The sequence below is a fragment of the Pleurodeles waltl genome, chromosome 4_2 (genome assembly GCF_031143425.1).
Source record: "Pleurodeles waltl isolate 20211129_DDA chromosome 4_2, aPleWal1.hap1.20221129, whole genome shotgun sequence".
NCBI classification, from domain to species: Eukaryota; Metazoa; Chordata; class Amphibia; order Caudata; family Salamandridae; genus Pleurodeles; species Pleurodeles waltl.
The window spans coordinates 70,834,754-70,855,005 of record NC_090443.1 but is presented as its reverse complement, the minus strand read 5'-3'; the positions used below and the strand labels follow the sequence as shown (position 1 = coordinate 70,855,005).

At 43.9% G+C, this 20,252-nt stretch overlaps 1 protein-coding gene across 1 annotated transcript in view; it reads right to left on the bottom strand.

Annotated features, from left to right (window-relative positions):
- The window catches only part of GLS2 (glutaminase 2), a 208,452-nt gene that overhangs the window by 89,342 nt on the left and 98,858 nt on the right, over positions 1–20,252 (bottom strand). Inside the window, exons 4-6 of the mRNA XM_069230693.1 lie at positions 11,600–11,729; positions 3,341–3,420; positions 1,172–1,335 (exon numbers count right to left, since the gene is read on the bottom strand). Coding sequence (XP_069086794.1) covers positions 1,172–1,335; positions 3,341–3,420; positions 11,600–11,729 — 374 coding nt within the window. The remainder of the gene's footprint in view (positions 1–1,171; positions 1,336–3,340; positions 3,421–11,599; positions 11,730–20,252) is intronic.

The window sequence follows — 20,252 nt, the reverse complement described above, 5'->3', positions numbered from 1 at the left end:
CCGAACCCAGGACTACCAAAGTAACTCCGAGGGTTAGGTTGCTGGCCTCCTATTCAAAGTAAAAGGAACACAAAAGACTCCCACTATCTTGAACCCACACCAGGCCAAACCTGAGTGAGTCCTGAACCCCCCATGTGGTGTCCTACCAGACCTGGACCCTTGATTGCTGTGCTAAAGGCACCCAGATGGCCAAAACCCAAATCTGAGGGCAAAGAACATTTTTGGTCATAAGCTGCTCTGAGAACCAGGAGATGAGTCTTCCCTGCCTGCCTATAAGCTTGAGGTGTGTCGCCGGTGGTATTGACTTCACAGCTTCTACTGCTACGTTCTTCTCAGCACCAGCAAACCCTGTTTACTGGCCTTTCCCCAAAAGGGATATCCGAACCCCTGAAACTGTATTTGGCTATAGCCTTCTGCCTCATCCTGCTAAAGATTTTTGACTTCCAAAAAAGAGACCAAGTCCGAACGTAGAAATCTGAAGATTCCCTGATGACGGCGCTCCCTCCTCTGTCAACTGCTGTAAGCCTTGCCCCACAGAACTTTACCTTCTCAGAACATTTTTCCCAAAATTTCTTCTAAGTCAGAAGGTAAGCGCTGATCGGGCCCAATACACTTCTTGTATCCGAACTGCGCTTCATTGCGGTCAGCCATAATTTTTTTACTTTGACCCAGTCTTGCACTACTAGATGTCTGTGTTTGGTGCTTTTATCTTCTAGGTGATAGTTTTTACTAAAAGTTTTAAAAATTCATAACTATGGGTCTACTGATTTGATTTTTGTCTTTTTTATGTCAAATAATGTATTAAAATGTGCTCTATTTTTCTAAATTGGTGCAGGTTTTTTATTTTGTTGTGTTTTCACTGTATTACTATTTGTGTCCTGCATACATACTTTACATATTGCCTTTAAGTTAGCCTGACTGCTTTTTGTGCCAAGCTTCCGAGGGATAAGCACAGGTTAATTTAGTGACTTTTTGGGGTTCAACCTGCAAGGGATTGTGACTGTTGTTTGAAGAAGGCTCGTGCCCCAGTCAACCAACCATTCAAGATCCAGAGCTCGAGTATGAGGGATTCTCATATTCCTGGCGGGCAACAAACTGGACAAAGCATGGGTCAGTGTGTAACACTGGCTGCCCCTGCATTAATTACCAGAGCCAATCATGGTCAACTGACCTTCGTAGTTCAGAGACAGCTTGTTGAACTTCAGGCCGCTGGGCTCCTTGCCAACATACCGGTGGATGTAGTCTGTGCCCAGGTCGTTCACAGAGATGGCATACTTCAGGGGCTTCACGCAGGACTGCAGGCAGAAGGGCACCCTGGTGTCCCCAATCGAGTGTCTAACAAAGCAAAAAGACAGACAAGATGGTGGTGTAACGTGTCATATCAGGAATAGGGTATAAAGAGGGATTGAACATGGACAAAGAAAGAGAACAACGGTATTGATACCACTACTATTCATAGGCACAGGCCCTTGCTATAATCAGGGCCACTGGAATTATGCAACAGGAGAAGACCAATTTATGCTGCAGCGTTCAATAAATTATGCAGCAACAAAAGGCAAATTATGCTGCATAATGTGGCACATTTTTAATAGTATTACTTCATACAGTGTCCGAGTATTGGTTGCACCTTATTAGTACCAGTTTAACACTCGAATATAGTAATAAGCAACAAAAGATGACCTGCCCAGCTTTGCTAAAGGGCTTTCCACTGCCAGGCGAAATGTGCCTCTGTATTTTTAGTAACTTTTGAACCACTGGAGCTAGAAACAAAATATTTTGGTAAAATATGCCGCACAATCGCATAATTCCGGTGGTAATAATATTGGGAGGGCGTTTGGATTGTGTTTAACGTGTCTTTGTAAGTATATTGATAAGCATCGGTAATGCAACACAGCCACTGGTTTCTTGAGTACAGATTATTTTTCTACTGCTAAACGTGCTGGTCAAAGAAATACACCAATAAAGTTTTATTTTCTTGTTTCTAAGGGTGTGGAGAAGCCAGTTTCTGGCTAAGAATACTTTGCTAACCTCTCGAGATTGGGCATCACGGACAAACAGTGCCCTCTAGTGGCCATTGGATTAATATTCTTGCAGGGGCAAACAGGCTTTACATGAAACTGTAATTTTCCCCGGAAAATCCAAAACAGAATTCCGTCTAGCAGGCCTTTTCACGTTCCATTTTATATTACGAAACGTTGGGTTGGAAACGCTTTAACCTGCTCAATGACCGTAAGGGGGAGGACACATTACGTCAAACATCGTTGGGCCCTTGGCAGGCATGGCAAAGACACAATCTCCAGGAAAGTGCAACAGGGGGGCCCCAGGGCATGATACTGGAGCGCCGCAGCATCCTCACTGCAGCAGGGACGCATAGTCCTCCGGCTCTGACTGCGCCGCATGGCAGTCGGCACGAGCCGAGGTAGCCAGCAGGTGGCGGGCGTACAGATGCGTGTACTGTTGCCGGTAGTCCCCCAGCAGGCGATATCACGCTGGGACTGCTCCCAGAAAGTAGTGGAGGGCCGTGAGGTGGACGAGGATGGTGGCATGGGCCCCCTCGCCGCCAGTGTAGAGTGGGCCCCAGGAACGACACAGCCAGACAGGATAACAGCAGCTCCTTTATCACTCCGCGCTTTATAACTCCACTCGCGCGCTTCCCTATTACATTTAGACCTTTTTCGGCTGCTGCGTCGGCCCAGCCATTCTTCTTCCATAGAGATGGTGGGTGCTTTCCCTCTCCCATTGACCACATCATGGGTTAGCCCAAACCCAGGCAAACGCTACAGAACCCTCTGCCTTACTTTGTCCATCTTTTGGTTTTTACTTTCTTTTTAAACAAATACTGTTTTGCTGCTTTTTAAAATATGCTTTCTTGGTTTTTCTATACTAAAAGACGTTTCTCTGCACTGCTTAGTTCCATTAAACAACTGGATAGCCACAAAGTATGGGCTAAAGGTTAATAGACAAGACCTTTATCCTTGCTAGGCCAAGCCGGGTAGCTTGGGGTCTGGACCAAAAATTGGCTGTTGTCCAAAGTGAGACAATGAAAAAACAGATAATTTGAGAGGCTATCATAGAGAGCTGAGAATGGGTCACAGAAAAGGAAATATTAACACAATAGACCCACATAAATAATGAAACAAGAAAACCTTTCATACTCAAATGTGTGTACTTTTACAAATACAGTAGGACAGGCAGAAATGGGGAGTGGTGCGCACGCGCACTCAGCCTTTCATCCTTCAAGATCGATACAATGAATACCACTATGTCAGGACAGTATTTATACCTTTTATTTACACTGCTACAAAACGGAGAATACGTTATTCTTATGATTAGTCCTTACCGCTGCCCATCCACTGTGCAAAGAGAAACGCCCCAGAGGCTAGGGTCGAACTTGGCCAACTGGGGAATGTAATTGGCGACCTGGAGAGAATGAGCGAAATGTGAGTGAATTAATGAAACAGAGGGGAGGAAGTGTGTCATCTAGGGTAGGCGGTGGTACACCGAGGGAGAGAATTAAAAGATAGGAAGGGATGAAGGATGAGAGGGAAAGCAAGGAAGGGGTGATAAAGGACGAGAAATAAAAATATGTGGGGAGCAACAGTGAAAGAAATAAGCGAAAAAAGTTAGGCATTGAGCAAAAAATGAGAAAAACAAATGTAACAAGACAGAGCTTACTTTTTATAACATCCCTAAACTTAAGATTTAGTCGGAGAATTACACAGTTCCCATCAATCTCTAAAATAAAACTCTCACTCTCTCTGCTGCAGACCAACATGCCTATGCGAGAGCTATTGGCTTTGTCAAAGTTGTTTAGTTATGATGTGCAGCAGCTGGGCTGAAAGTAAACAAAAAAAAGTGTTATTATGCATTCAACACTGGCTGTGTCATAGAGCTTAAAAAACATTGACAAAGCCAAATAGTAGAGCTATTTGGTTTTGTCGCTGTTTTTTTTGGCCTTATTGCACTGCGTCATAGCCCTTTCTGTGTTTTTTTACTTTCAACCATACTGCACAGCAGCCAGGCTACGGAACAACATGGCACAAATAAAATTGAGAAAGCCAAATCGCTGACTTCTTTTGAATAAACTCACTGGGGTTCCTTGCACAACAGCCCTTGTGATGGAAGGATAAATAGCTCTACTCACTGGCACCACAGGAAAACCAGGTATAAAACAGACAGCTTCTGTCTCGCTCGGACTCAACTCGTGTCGCAGTGATACATAGCAGATGCTTGAGAGGGTCTCATCACCTTCTCCCATAATTCCTTATTTCAGTGCTTGCTTGGCTGCATAGTGGGAAACAAACTTACTCAATAGAAAGTGATTATCTTGGTATTCGATGGGGCTGGCTGTACAGGTACAGCGGCCTGAGTTCAGTGTTGCTGCAAAGGACTAACAAAGGGGCTGAAATATACTCTGGGGAAAGAAATGGCAGCGCATAGATAAACTGAAGACGAACGCCTCCGGAGTATACCTGGAGTTCGGTAGCTGTCATCCTGGTTTTAGATTTGAAATTTGAAGCAAATACATGAAATAATCGAAAAAATGACTACTTTATTAGCATTTGTTTAAATTGTTTAAGTTAATTGATTGAGCAGCAATTTAACTATGACGGTGACACCCTGTGATTTTGAATCAGTTACAAACAAGCAACAATGGAATGCCGGAGGGGGTGAGGGGCAGGGCAAGCAATGGAAGGTGGGAGGGCTTGGGACGGGTGGGAGGGGGTGCAAGTAACAATGAGGGACAAGTGTTGGTGTGAGACAGCCTGCAAACGCATGCAGTCTTATGGAGTGCTGCAAATACAATAAAAAAGTACCTCTGAAAGTGCCTGAGCAGTGGAAGGACACTGGACACCGTCAGGAAGGAGTAATTGGTCCATGCTCCAGGGAAAGGACAAACAAATGAAGAGAAAGTGAAACCAGTGCACAGGGGCACATGAGAAGTAAGCAAACAAGAGTGACAATGAAGCCAACCAATGGTAAGTAATGAGCAGACTCTAAGACCTTTTAATCTAAAACAAAATGTCTAGCAAGTGACAGTGCATGCGCACTCAGGCAAGACTAAAAAGGGTGTCCTCTACTGGTAGTGGATGCCCCATGCCATCAAACGAAGGCTCTGCATGTTACGGACAAACACTAGGATGTACGCACCTTAAGGGTCATTCTATCATAGACAGAAAATGCTACAAAGTGACCATTTGTGGGCTTAGATGGTATGAAGACTGCATTTTGTTGGGTCCTCTGCAAAAAAAACTCTAAATAAAAACACCAGGTCTCTTCCCTGGGTGCAGAAGCTTGATGACCCAAATCGAGCCACTTCTGTCCCACCACTAGGAGCTCCCGAGACTTAATGGAAGGGCTATGGTAGTGGTAAGGACAGGAAATTCAAACTTATGACATATCACGATAAGTTCCACAGGGCCACGGTGATGAAATGCAGTGCTTGCAGACGGAGGGAAAACTATCCTCCACAGAAATAGCATTCTTTGTGCTCTGTAACATGAGATTCTAATGTTAGGTGGTGGAGAACAAATTACAGCTCTTCTGAGCTGTTTGTGAATTTGAAAAAACCCTTGCAAGGAACGGGGGCTTTCTTTATAGCAGGCAGTCACCACACATTGGATGGGTTTTGAGGCAGTTTTTGGTGAGCGGTGGCCCTCAGGGCCTAACTTGGAAATGATCAATTATTTGTTAGGGAATTCCATAAATAGCTCTTTCTCCCTGAAAGAAAGATCCACCACATCCTCCTGTGCCATTTATCATAGCACAAGCAACTTCAACAAAGCTTAAAATGCTTTGTTCCTCACTGGATTCCTACCCTGGCCAGCAGGCCACAGTGCATAGGTGGGCAGAGAAATACTCATCTGCTGGTCCTCATTCTGTGCAGCGTGGAATTTATTGGATAAGTCAGAAGGAATATTTGACAGATTCCTCTACAACCTGTTCTTAAATTCCGATAAGAGGATGTAGTAGTTAGCCAGTTTGGGGTGAAAGAAGCCGTTTCGATACAGTAAGCATCATGGTCTGTGATGATCAGGAATCTTGCCTGATTATCTAATGGCACGGAGGGCCACAATGCTATGGCATTGCCTATTCTAAGTGCCCTTTAACCACAGAAGACTGCACCTAACAAAGAGATAATCCATAGATAGTTTCCTCTGGAATGGATCTGTCTTGGTATCAGCCATTGCTGACCACAGGGAGGGGCGGTACATCTGCCATATATGATTGGCCACCGGCATTGGAAGGATCTTTTGCGACTAAGAGCTGTGTGACTACTTTCCACCTCACTGCTCTACATGGCCAACATTATTCGCAGCATCGCTATCATGGCTGTTTTTGGTTACCTAATTAATCTACAATGACCTGACCCTTCCTTCTTCTCTGTTTAGAGTCGAGCCTGCATGTGCAAGCACTAGCGCATGCCTTACTTGAGAGAACTTTTTGTTTACAAAAAGGGCTAAGATCCTGCCTATTGGTTACCATTTGTTGGCATCAGTGCCCTTCCTCTTTGCAGCCTTCTAATTGGCCAGTGTACTGCAAAGGTCACATCCATTCCTTACAGTGGAGCAGGAACCAAGCACAGATTAATTCAATTTATTATGTGCCCGTCTGCTGCTCCCACTATGATTGAGGCACTATTTTGTTTATTTTTATTAACTTTTATTGCCATGCAAACAGAAGGCATGTGATGGGTAAAAACTTGCCCAGCAATACAAACAAAATTGTAAAGATTTATTTTCTATAGTTAACTTTCTTTTATTTTGCCAAGTCTTCTTTTATGACTTTGCACTCATGTTTTCTTTTGTTTTTGCTCGTGGCCACTGCTTTCAAAAGTTGACAATTATTGTGTTCTAAATATTGCAAAGCAACATTATTTCTTTCTTATGTGTAATTTCTGAAATGATGCTTTAACACATAATCATGCAATACGAGCTAATCCAATACATCCACCCACTTCACCCCACACCAATCCACTCTACTCAATCCTAACCAGTCCACTCCAATCCAAACTCAACTCAATATCATCTACTCCGATCCACCACACTCCAATCCTCCCAACCCACTCTAATCTGCCCCACTCCAATCTGCCCACTCAATCAAAAACAATCTACGCCACTCCAATCCAAAACAATCTGCCTCACTCCAATTTCCCTCACTCCAATCTGCTCCAATCCAATACAATCTGGCCCACTCCAATCCAGAACAATCCACCGAACTCCAATCTAAAACAATCTGCCCCACTCCAATTTTCCCCACACAAATATGCCCCACTCCAATTCAAAACAATCTTCCCACTCGAATCTGCCCCACCTCAAACCATCCCACTCCATTCTGTTCCACACCAATCTCCTCCCCACCAATATGCCCCCACTCCAATCTGCACCACTCAAATCACCCCTGATCCAATCCATTTCACCCCAACCCACCTGCTCCATCCCTGTTCACATCACTATAATCCACTCCACTCCACCCCACCCCACCCCACTCCAATCCAATCCAATCCAATCCACCTCAATCCGGCCCAGTCCAATCTATCCCACTCCAAACCAATCCATTTGACCCCATTCCAACTCAACCCAATCCAATCCACCTCAATCCCCCCACTCCAATTCAAAACAATCTGCCCCACTCTAATCTGCCCCACTCAAATCTGACCCACACCAATCTGCTCCACTCCAATCCTAAACAATCTGCCCCAATCCAATCCAAAACAGTTCACCCACTCCAATCCAAAACAATCTGCCCCACTCCAATCCAAATCAATATGCTCCACTACAATCTGCTTCACTACAATCTAAAACAATCTGCCCTACTCCAATTTGCCCCAATCCAATCTGCTCCACTCTAGTCTGCCCCACTCCAATCTGCCCCATTCAATTCAAAACAATCCGACCACTCCAATCCGTCCCACTCTAATCCGCACAATCCAATCCAATCCACCTCACCCCAATCCACCTATTCCAATCCACCCCACTCCAACCCACCCCGATCCAGTCCAATCCACCTCATCCATGTCCCCCTACTGCATCCCAATTCGCCCCACTACAAATCACCACAATCCACCCCACCCCACTCCAATCCAGTCCACCCCAATCCAGCCCTATCCAATCTACCCTACTCCAATCAATCCACCTCAACCTAATACAATCCACCCCACTCCATCCCATCCAACCCACTCCAATCCACCACAGTCCAACCCACTCCAACCCAAAACAATCTGCTCCTCTCCATTTTGCCCCATTCCAGTCCAAAACAATCTGCTTCACTTCAATCCAAACAATCCACCCACTCCAATCTGCCTCGCTCCAGTCCAAAACAATCTGCCCCACTCCAATGAGCTTCACTCCAATCCCCAAAAATCTAACCCTTGCCACTCTGCCCCACTACAGTCCAGAACAATGTGTCCCACTCCAGTCCAAAATAATCTGCTCCACTCCAATCCAAAACAAATCATCCCACCCCAATCCAAAATGATCTGCCCACTCCAATTCGCCCACTCCAATTCACCCCACTGCAATCCAATCCAGTCCACCTCATCCCATTTTAATTCACCCACTGCAATCCAGTCCAACCCACACCAATCCAATCCACCCCACCACACACCAATTGAATTCACCCCAACCCAACGAAATCCAATCTCTGCACTCCAATCCATTCCACCCCATCCCAATCCAATCCACTTCAACCCAAACCACCCGACCCCAATCCAAACTACCCAACCCAATCTAGCCCACCCCACACCACATCACTTTACTCCAATCCAATCGACCCGATCCAATTCACCCCACTCAGTCCATTCAATCTCACTCCAATCCAATCCATCCACTGTAATCCAGTCTAATCATTGCCAACCCACCCCACTCCAATCTACAGACTCCATTCCATTTCACCTCCCTCCACTCCACCCCACCCCATCCCAGTCCAATCCATTTTACCCCACTCCAATCCACCTCACTTCAATGCAATTCACCCCCACCTTATTCCACTCCACCCCAATCCAATCCACCCCACTCACTCTAATCCACCACACTTCAGTCTACCCCACCCCACTTAAATCCATCCCATTTCAATCCACCCCATCCAATCCACCACATGCCAGCCACCCCACTCAGATCAACCCCAATCTACCCCAATCCAATCCACTCCACCCCAGCTCAGCTCAGTCCACCCCACTCAATCAAATCCATCCAGCCCACTCCAATCCAATCCAATTCACCCCATTCCAATCCAACTCAAGCCAGTCCAGTCCACCCCACTCCAGTCCAATCTACCCCACTTCAATCCAATTCAGCCCAGTCCAATCCACCCCACTCTAATCCATCCAACTCCAATCCACTCTAATCCAATCCACCCCACTCTAATCCATTCCACCCCCTCCAGTCTTGTCAAATCTACCTCCTCCAGCCCGCCCCACTCCAGTCTAATTCGCCTCACTCCAAACCACCCCACTCTAATCCAATCCACCTCACCCCAATCCAGTCCACTCCACCCAGTCCTATCACTTCAATTCACTCCCCTACCCCAAACCAATTTAATCAACCCCACTCCAATCCACCCCAATCCAAACTACCTCACCATTTCAATCCATGCCACCACAATCCAGTCCTCCCCATCCAGTCCGCCCACTCCAATCCACCTCACGCCACTCAATCCAATCCACCCCACTACTTCAATGCACTCCTCCCTATTTACCCACTCCACTCTACGCCACTCCACTCTATGACACTCTACGACACTCTGCCACTGAACTCAACTCCCCTCTACTCAGCTCTATAACACTTTACTCCCCCTCCTTCATTCTACGGCATTGTACTCCAACAAATCCAGTCTAAGACACTCCACTCCCATTCTCCATGCTAGGACCCTTCACACCACTAATTTTCAGCAGCCACACTGGTGTACAACAGGGAAAAACCACATTGCCAATGCCAATAGCTCTTGTATAGGAGAGACCTATTGGCTTTGCCAAAGCTTGTTTTATTAAGCCCTGACCCTAGCCTGCCCAGACCCAACATCGTACTGAGCACCTCTAAAAGTGAACAGCGGTAATGATGAGACTTGGCTGGTAAACGAGCAGTTGTCTTTAAAACAGGAGGCCAGGCTTAGGTCGGAGAGCAAAATCAGACACAGCACTGAAAATAATTGTTGGAGCATAAAAAAGGGCAAACAAATAGAAAAGGAAGCAAAACAACAAGAGGAGACCCTCATACTCAGTGCCCTGCACAGCAGAGGCTAGACCACCCCTCAGACATTACAAGCCGGAACCGTGAGATGGAAGTAGAAGGTGGAGCACAGTGGGGCAGTCGGCAGCAATCAGCCACTGTGAACCCTGCCCCCGATTGCCAAGCACCTCATTAAGGGCGTTGCTCACCTCAGGTGTAAAATGCCCACCCCTGAGCAGGAAACAGCTGTAGAGTGACAGCTACAGCTAGCGGAGCAGGAAATGTACATCTTTCAGGCAAAGTTTCCAATCTCTGCCCTTTGTAAATGTTGCAAAGTTTTGCCACCTTTCAAAACTTCACTTGCAGAGACATTTTCCCAAAATAATATTTTAGAAGAAAATTCTCTTACTAAAAATGAGGTTGTTGGGTCGGGCTCACTATACTGCCTGCTTTACATCGCGTGACAATTGTGTAACATTCACGGCATTGCCCTAATCGCTGTATTGCATAATAAGAATAGTTCAAAAGAGCTACAAACAGTGGTAGGCTATACAGTGGATGCAGTATTACTGTAGGCTATTATCGACCTCGTTATAATTTTATACACCCAGCTTCCGCTGATTTCCCTACGAAACCTACATTTGCTGAACATATTTTTTGCAAATTAAATTTTGCAATCTTCCTGAAGGTTGCAAAGCTTGCAGGGTTTTAAATTAAAAAAAACCTGGAGGGAGGTGAACGCATAGTGTGAGGGGCTCCATGTGTTTAATACTGCTTTTATGGCATATCGGAGCATGGATCTAGAGCCTCCTTGAACTGTAGCAGAGGTGGGTAAATGTGTGACGCCCACATCTCATTTTATTATTAGTGCGCAGTTTTGGGTTGACATAGAGCTATCCAAGCCAGCCTGGAAAGGTAAAAGCAGTTTCTAACCGGTAGAATTCTTAACAGAGTTCACCAAGAGAAGCATAGTTTCATTCAGGTAACTTGTCTAACTCAAAAGTGTTTGTTTGAAAGCTTTTCTCCACACTTCTGTCTACCCCACCTCAATTAAATCCATCCCATCGGATTTCAATCCACCCCATCCAGTCCACCCCACTCCAATCAACCCCAATGTCACTTCCCTAGCTTGTCGTGGATGCCAGTTATGTGGCTGATGTTATAAATGTACTCTGTGAGAAGGAGAAGATCTACACCTAACAGTGGGGAACAACCCAGAGTTCCCTAACATGGTTCGGATGCTTCTACATACCTTGCAATTACCTTGCAAATCTTCCTACTCCTCTAGGATTCCTTTCCATGCTCCCACCGAAGTGTGAATGTGGCATGTGGCACCTGTATCCCTTCCTGTTCCACATTCAGGTTTCCTGTAACTTCCACATGCATAACCATATCCACTCTGTGATGCTCATTCCTGCTCACATATCCCTTACCATCCCCTCGCTGATCTTCCTGCAACTCTCATACAGCTTGTCCACGCTCTTGGTAAAGTCTTCGAAGTCGGGAATGATGAACTTCTTGCGGAAAGCTTGGGTTAGCAGTACAATGTTGCCCCTGACACACCTAAAGTGAGAGGAAAGGGAGTTAGCAGGATTAAAAAGGTGGAGGTGATCATAATAGGCGACAGAGAGGAGACGAAGAAGAAAAAACAAGAGGAAGAAGAATATTGAGAGGGAGGACTGGAGTTCATGCAATGACAAAGCAACCAATTTTACAATCATACAGCACCACATAACCTTCAGTGCATTTCAAACACCCCTTGGCTGGATCGTGTAGTGAAACCACCACTCTAGGTAGGCACTCCAGTCACCTTAAGGCTGAAGAGTGTAGTGAAATCAAATAGTTATATTTGTCAGGACACTACTTAGTAATGTTTTTCATACTGTAACCACTTATGGATGAACAGCGTGGTAAAACTGAAGATTGATTGGTCAGAAAGGCTCATGTGGCCTCCAATAAACTGCAATCCGGTGTGTGCTTGTTGAAGGAACGGAAGCTTAGAAACGATTACACACATTCTGACACAGATGAGGATAAGGTGGAGGTGAAGGTAGTTTGTAATGTGGACAAAGGTGACAGTGACTTTAAATTGAGACTGTATAAGGCTCCTAAATATGAAAATAAAATGAATGGTGCGAAAGTGCATGTGTGGGCTGATTTGTGTTCACCTTACATGTTATTTGACAAAGCAGTGTGGAAAAGTATCAAAGGTTCTACATTGATTCATAAAGATGTAGAACAGGAGAGGTGCTACAGAGTTAAATTACCTATAATGGGGTATTTCTTTACTGAACTGAAATGTAAAGGGAAGAGAACATGCCCCAGAGTGTATGTTGTAGAAAAAGGTAAGACTCTTTTGGGATGGAGAGAACAGAAGTCTCTCAGGATTATATTAGATCCCAATCACCCTGACCAGGTGTTGTTGAATGTTATAGAAAGGTGGAGTTATCAGTTTCCTAATCTGTTCGGCAAGGAATTAGGTTGTCTAGAAAAATGTTTGAACACCACATTATACTAAAGTAGAATACAGTGCAGAAAGTTCGCAAGGTTCGCAATATTCCCCTGGCTTTGCGAAGACAACTAAAGATGGAAATGGATAATTTGTGCCATATTAGGGTTACGAAGCCCAATGAAGTTTTGAAATGGCTTAGCCCTTTTTTAATTGCCTAAAAGACCCACGGCATGATATGAATGTGTGTCAATTTCAGTGATCTGAACAGTTGCATATGGGTGGATTTCCATCCACTTCCCCACATCAATGAACTGTTAATGAGTGTAGGAGGGGCAAAATGTTACACCACGCTAAGTTGTCCAGTGCATACCACCAGATACGCCTGGATGCTGAATCCAAACACCTATCCTCATTTAATACAGCTGAATGAGCGTATTAATTTATACACATGCCTTTCAGATTGGCATGAGCATCCGCAGTGTTTCAGAGAGCATGGAGACTGTGGCTGAGTGGGTTTTCAGACGTCAAGACGACATGCTGGTGTGGGGAAGCAACAAGAGTGAACATGATGCTAGGTTAGAGGAGGTATTGGTAAAGTTGGAGCAAACGGTACTAATGATTGCTTTAGAAAAATGCAAATTTGAGGTTAGTGAAGTGGAGTACCTTGCAAATTTTGCAGAGAAGGTACATGTTCTGAGAGCATTGTTGAAGAAAGGTGTGCAATACGAATGGACCAAAGAATGCTGAGATGCCTATGAAGTCATGAAGAAATCTATCATTGAGGCACTAGTATTAAAACCTTTCGACCGTAACGAAAAAAAACATAGTGGTCACTGATGGTAGTGGGTAAACGTTTGGGTGCTCGATTAATGCAGGATTGTGAAGGGTGTGAAAGAGCTGTGGGATTTGCATCCCATACTGTTAAAGGAGCTAAATCCATTTACTCCACGTTTGAGAGAGAAGCCTTAGCAGGGTGGTGGGATGTACAATATTTTCGTACATAGGTTTGGGGAAAACAATTTGAATTACAGATTGACCACAAACCTTTATCAGACTTCTTTTCCACCAAGGGTGCTGGGAAGGCCACACCTTGTATAGCCAAGTGGGTATACAAATTACAAGAATTCACGTTTACAATGCACTATGTGCCAGGTAGTAAAAACTTGAGTGCAGATTGTTTGTCAAGGCTATTGGAAGAGAGTGAGAATGTCAAATATTAGGAATGGGTGTTGGCGGAAGTAAATGAGATGTGTAAGGGGGCTATTGGAAGGATGAATGGAAACAAATGTTGGGTGGAGATCAAAGCAGGAAATTAATTGTGGAAAAGTTACAGAGTAATTTGGGAGTACGTAAAGATGAAAGAGAAAAACTGAGTAGTTACTTACCTGCATGGAGTGAAGTCTTGGTACTGAATGTTATTGTCAAGAGGAGATACAGATTAGTGGTTCCAGAGGGCTTGCGCAGCTAATTTTTGGAATTATGGCATGAAGGTCACAGAGGAATATCTCACATGAAATCTAAAGCATGTATCAACTTCTGGTGGCCGGGAATGGATCAAGATGTAGATACATTTGTGAGGGATTGAGTACAATACACTTGCTGTGACAAGTCTCATCCAGTCACTGACACCCCTATTGTATCTACCACTTTTCCCAAGCGACCTTGGGAAAGGTTAGCCACCGATATCTGTGGGCCATATGAATGTTTAGGACAGGAAAACAGATATGCTTTAGTGTCAGTAGATTATTTTTCTATGTGGCCCGAGGTAGCATTAACAAGAGAGATCAAAGCCACTCATGGAATCTCTTTCTGAAAGGAAATTTTCAGGAGGGAGGGTTATTCAGAAACCTAGATATCAGACAACGACCTGCAATTTACATCAACGGAGTTCACAGATTTTTTTTAAGGATGGAAGGTATCAACCATTATCGAATTGCTGTGTATTGTCCCAGTGAAAATGACTTGGTGGAGGAGTGTAACTGTGCATTGAGTGAATCTGTACAACTGGCTATATGTGCAGGTTTGAAGTGGAAACAAGAAATAAAGAATATTCTGTGGAATTATAGAACCACACCATGCTCAGTCACAGGAGAAACGCATTTTTTCCTATTGAAAGCAAGAGTAGCTTGTACAACTGATGTCCATGCATGGATGGAGAGGACAGCTAAAGATAAAGTGGATCTTGAGTTATTGGAAAAGGTCAATGATTATCAAGATCAATATGTGCAAAGGCATAATGTAAAAGTAATAAGGACTTCAAGAAAGGAGAGGGGGTAAGAACACATATGGAAGGTCATAAAAAGGGTTATTCCAAGTGGTCATGCCCTAAGATAATAAGTGATGTGAAGGGAAATAAAGTTTTGTTAGAGGAAAAATTGTGGCATATGAGGACGTTGGTCAAAAGTCATGCTATTGAATCTGGCATATGGAAGGGTGAGAGTCAAACTAAGAGTGGAAGTCTATTGCATTCTTATCTTGGTGTTATCAGAAATGTTACACCACAATTCAGGAGACCTCCTAAATATCTGGAAGATTGTGTATGCACCTAATAATAATAATACGAGACTTCTATTGTCAATTGTTTAACATGTATCAATATCAATCTAGAAAAATGTATTTATTTAACCTATCATTTTTTGTGGTTGATTTCACTTTATTTATTAATATATTGATGATGTTTATTGTTCAGAGTTTACTATGTATGTTTATCCATTTAAAGTTATCTTATTGTGCTTGAAAAAAATGAGATATGTTGTATTGTGTGAGCACAATTGAGGTCTCTGGGCAATTGTTGCCATGTGACACAATATAGAACTATGACATTCTGGAATGAGGAGACTGAGCAGTGATTTTATGTCAAGACAGGAGGCTAGCATGATGCATCCATAACCTTTTATTCACTACTTCTGTCTGAGCAACATCTTTAAAAGCTTGCAATAGAATGTACACACACATCACAATGGAACAGAATTTTGAGTCCCCTGAGCATAGTTTGTCCACTATTTTCTCCTTCTTTTGTTTGCTGCTTCTGAGCAGATAAGTACTCTTCTTATGTTTAGTTTAAAATGTGTGTAATGATACGTTTTTGGTAATATATACTATGAGATAAATTGTATAGTTGTTTCTTCATACCCAATTTATGGGTAATGTGTATTAGGAGTTTCAATATTCTCAGAGTTGATCATTTTCAAGTGTAGATCTTAGAGATTTTATATTTTTGATAAATGTGTTGAAAAGTATTAATAAGGTAAGGAAACACAAATTCTATGGCTATTTATAATGTAGGATTTTTTTAAATTAATGAAAAAAGGGAAATTACTGTTATTGAGCGTGTGAGTCCTATGCTCACATTCTATTGTCTCATGAGGGCAAACATGTGTGATGAGTGTAAAAGACTACACTGTCATTTCCAAGGGGAACAAGTCTTTCGGGCCTCTTTTTGAAGGCAAAAGAGGTTGGTTTTGACGTCGGGCACACTGTGCCAAATGCGTCTATTTCAGAAGGAGATGGGCTCTTTTTAAACAGGAATGAGGTTTTCTTTAAGAATTTGGCGCCAGAGCCCATTTCCATGGGAACAGTTGTAGCAATTTGCAATCAGGTGATGGTTCGTAACAATCACAACCATATTTTTTCACAATAGAGCATCAAAAAGGGTAACAGTTATAATATACTTATGACATTGCCTATTTGGCTATAATCAATAAGGAAATACAAAGTTGGTGCAAGGCTGCCATTATGATTGAGCCTAGTGGGGAAAATACTTCACAAGAGGAAATTATTAGGAAAATTCTAACTAAGGAACTACAGTCTGTAGTTCAGGAGACTATACAGCAGGTGTCGAATCAGACTAGAGAGAAAATACATTTTGAAGAAGAATATTATTCAGTATCAGAGGGACTATATTAAGTCAAGATTGTGAAAACTTTAGAGAAAGAGGAGAGAAATGCAATGAGGGATGAATGCTCTCAACCAGTACTTGATGGAAAGGTTACGATTACTCCTACTCTGGATTCTGATTTGATTACTTATTTGTTTAAATTGGGAAAAGATAACAGGAAAGGAATTAAGACATTTTGGGGGTCATTCTGACCCTGGCGGCCGGTGACCGCCAGGGTCACCGACCACGGGAGCACCGCCAGCAGGCTGGCGGTGCTCCCGAGGGCATTCTGACCGCGGCGGTTCAGCCGCGGTCAGAAAGGGTAAACCGGCGGTCTCCCGCCGGTTTACCGCTGCCCCATTGAATCCTCCATGGCGGCGGAGCGCGCTCCGCCGCCATGGGGATTCAGACACCCCCTACCGCCATCCTGTTCATGGCGGGAAACCCGCCATGAACAGGATGGCGGTAGGGGGTGCCGCGGGGCCCCTGGGGGCCCCTGCAGTGCCCATGCCAATGGCATGGGCACTGCAGGGGCCCCCGTAAGAGGGCCCCGCAAAGTATTTCAGTGTCTGCTTTGCAGACACTGAAATACGCGACGGGTGCAACTGCACCCGTCGCACCCCTGCAACTACGCCGGCTCAATTCTGAGCCGGCGTCCTCGTTGCAGGGGCATTTCTGCTGGGCCGGCAGGCGCTCTTTCGGAGAGCGCCCGCCGGCCCAGCGGAAATGTTTAAATGGCCGCCGCGGTCTTTTGACCGCGGTGCGGTCATTTCACGGCGGTACCTTGGCGGACGGCCTCCGCCGTCCGCCAAGGTTAAAATCACCCCCTTTGGCTCTATGGAGGATGCGCTCATTAAGGGCTCAAATCTAGATATTATTTCTTTGCGAAGTTGGTGCCAACAAGCAATATGTTTCCCGGGGAATGCCAATGCTGGATTAGTATGTGAAAGGTGCAAAACAGTGTTAATGTACATTAACCCGAAATTATGTGATTTATCAAAAAAGAGATTTCGAATGATGCAAGAGGTCTCCTGTTTGGAGAAGGGATGGTTAAGTCCCTTTCTGAGTAAGTCCAGACCGTTAATAGTCCGGACAAGGCGCAGTATTCAATAAACAGAGTCTTTAATGACAATAGTTTTAGTGGCAGCGTCGGATGGAGAGGGCACCCATCCTGCCGCAGTTATGGACGAGCCCAATATCATACGCAGTACACAGGAAAGCAAGCATATGGTTCGTTTAGGAACCAGAGTGGTACTGAATTCTATCCCCAAAAAGGGAAAGGACAAGGTAGATCGAACAGTGGTAGAGGACAGAGTGCTACCCAAAGTCAAGGACAAGGTGAGTATGAAGATTATTTCCACTTTTATCCCTACAAGTGTGGGAGGAAGACTGAAGTTTTTAAGGAAAGAAAGGGAGAAGATAACCCAAGATGTGTGGGTTTTGCAGTCAGTACAGGGTTACGGTATAGAGTTCGATCAAGAACCTTTCCAAAGACAAGAGCCAAAAGAGTTGGGCCCGTATTTATACTTTTTTTGCACCGCATTTGCGTCGTTTTTTTACGCAAAAACGGCGCAAACTTGCAAAATGCCATTGTATTTTGTAGGTTTGCGCCGTTTTGCGTCAAAAAGCGGCACAAATGCGGCGCTAAAAAAAGTATAAATATGGGCCTTGGTGTTTCAAACGGAGTTGGAAAGCATTGCACAGAAAGAAATAGCATGTATGTTAGAGAAAAAAAGCTACTGTGGAAGTAGAAGAAGCGGAAAAGGGTTTTTTGAGCACGTTATTCATGGTGGAAAAGAAAGACAAGGGCTGGAGCCTTTCATAAACCTGAGGGAGTTGGATCAGTTTGTATCATTCTATCAATTCAAAATGGAAGGGATACATTTGCTACAAGATGTTCTTCAGGATTTGGACTGGATGGTGAAATTGGATCTCAAAGACGCATATTTCACAGTTCCAATGGCAAAGGAGAGTCAGAAACTTTTACAATTCTGTTGGGAAAAAGGTTATATCAATGTCTTTGCCTTCCCTTCAGGTTATAGTCAGCACCATAGTGTTTTACAAAAGTTGTGAGACTAATTGTAGGATATTTAGGAGAAAGAGGAGTAAGGTTGATTGTTTACTTGGACGATTTACTGGTAATGAATCAGGATGTTTGAGAGTTACAGCGGTAGTTGAGGATGGTGATAGAATTGTTTCATGATTTGGGTTTCATAATAAACACATCAAAATTCATTCTAGTCACAACAAGAAGATTAGAATTTTGTGGATTTATGGTAGATACGGAAATAAGTCACTTACTATTACCAGTCAAGAAAGTATGAAAGATAAGAGGGGAGGTCAAAGTAATGTTGAGAAAGGAGAGTGTGATGCTGAGAGATTTGGCTCGAGTAATAGGTCTGTTTTCCTCTTCCATTCAAGTGGTATTTAGGGGACCCTTACATTAAAGAGCTGCTCAATGTTTGAAGGCTTCAGGTCAGATGAGAGGTCTGTGGTATTGAGATACATTGACCATGACAGAGGAAGCACAAGAAGAGTTGCATTAATGGAAGGAGAATTTAGAGGCTTGGAATGGCCGTGCAATTTTTGGAATGAATCCGGATTTCACTGTAGAGATGGATGCAAGTTCCCTAGGATAGGGTGCAGCTTGTTTGGATTAGGAGACAGGTGGAATATGGAGTTTCTCAGAGAGGACAGAACACATAAATTGTCTAGCGATGCAAGCGGGCAGTTTCAGAACGTTTTTGATGGGGAGCTCAGTATGACTAAAAATGGACAATGTGACAGTGGTAACATATGTAAACAGGTTGGGAGGCAGAAGATCCAGAAGGTTGACAGAATTTGGCAAGAGAAATCTGGGAGTTTTGTTTCGAACACAAGACAAGATTGAAGGCAGAGTATTTTTCAGGGATTCTCAATGTGAGGGCGGACTGGTATTCACAAAATATAAGGGATTTCAGCGACTGGAAACTGGAAGAAGTCTTGTTAGGGATGATTCAGATGTTTTTAAGACCTTTGGGAGTGGATCTGTTCACCTCAAGGCTAACTTATCAGTTGCAGAGTTATGTCAGTTGGAGGCCAGACCCGGGTGCAGTGGCAATAGATGCATTCACTCAGGATTGGTCAACAATGAAAGTTTATGCATTCCCTCCTTCTTCAACGATACAGAGGGTGTTAATCCAGGTGAGGAAACAGAGATGTCTTTTTGATCTTGTCACTCCTTTTTGGAAGACTCAAGTATGGTTTCCAACAGTTATGAAAATGGCTGTACAAATAGTGTATCTTATATACTCTTGCAGAGGTCTTCTTGTGGAGTAGAAGGAAAGGAACATCCTTTGGTGGAAGCAGTTGGTATGGACCTTTTAGTATGGAAGATATCAGGTATTCCAGAAGATTCACATGCTTTTCCAGAACAGCTTCTGGATTACTCCATGAATCATGGGCACCAGGAAGAAATATAGGGGTGCATGGAGAGTATGGACATGTTAGTGCTTGGACAGGGATTTAGATACTGTGGAAGTTGATGAGAAAGAGGTGGCAAATTTTTGGGCGGAATTAGTTGAAAAAGGTCTGTCTTATAGAACGGTCAATTGTTAATAGATCCACAATTGCAGCTAGTCATTCTTTGCAACCGGGTTTGTCAATTGGAAAGAGTCCATTAGTGTGTAGATTTATGAAAGGGATTCGGTTGAGGAGACCTCCTAGAGCTAAATATCTGAAAATGTGGGATGCTGATTTGGTTTTACAATATTTCAGG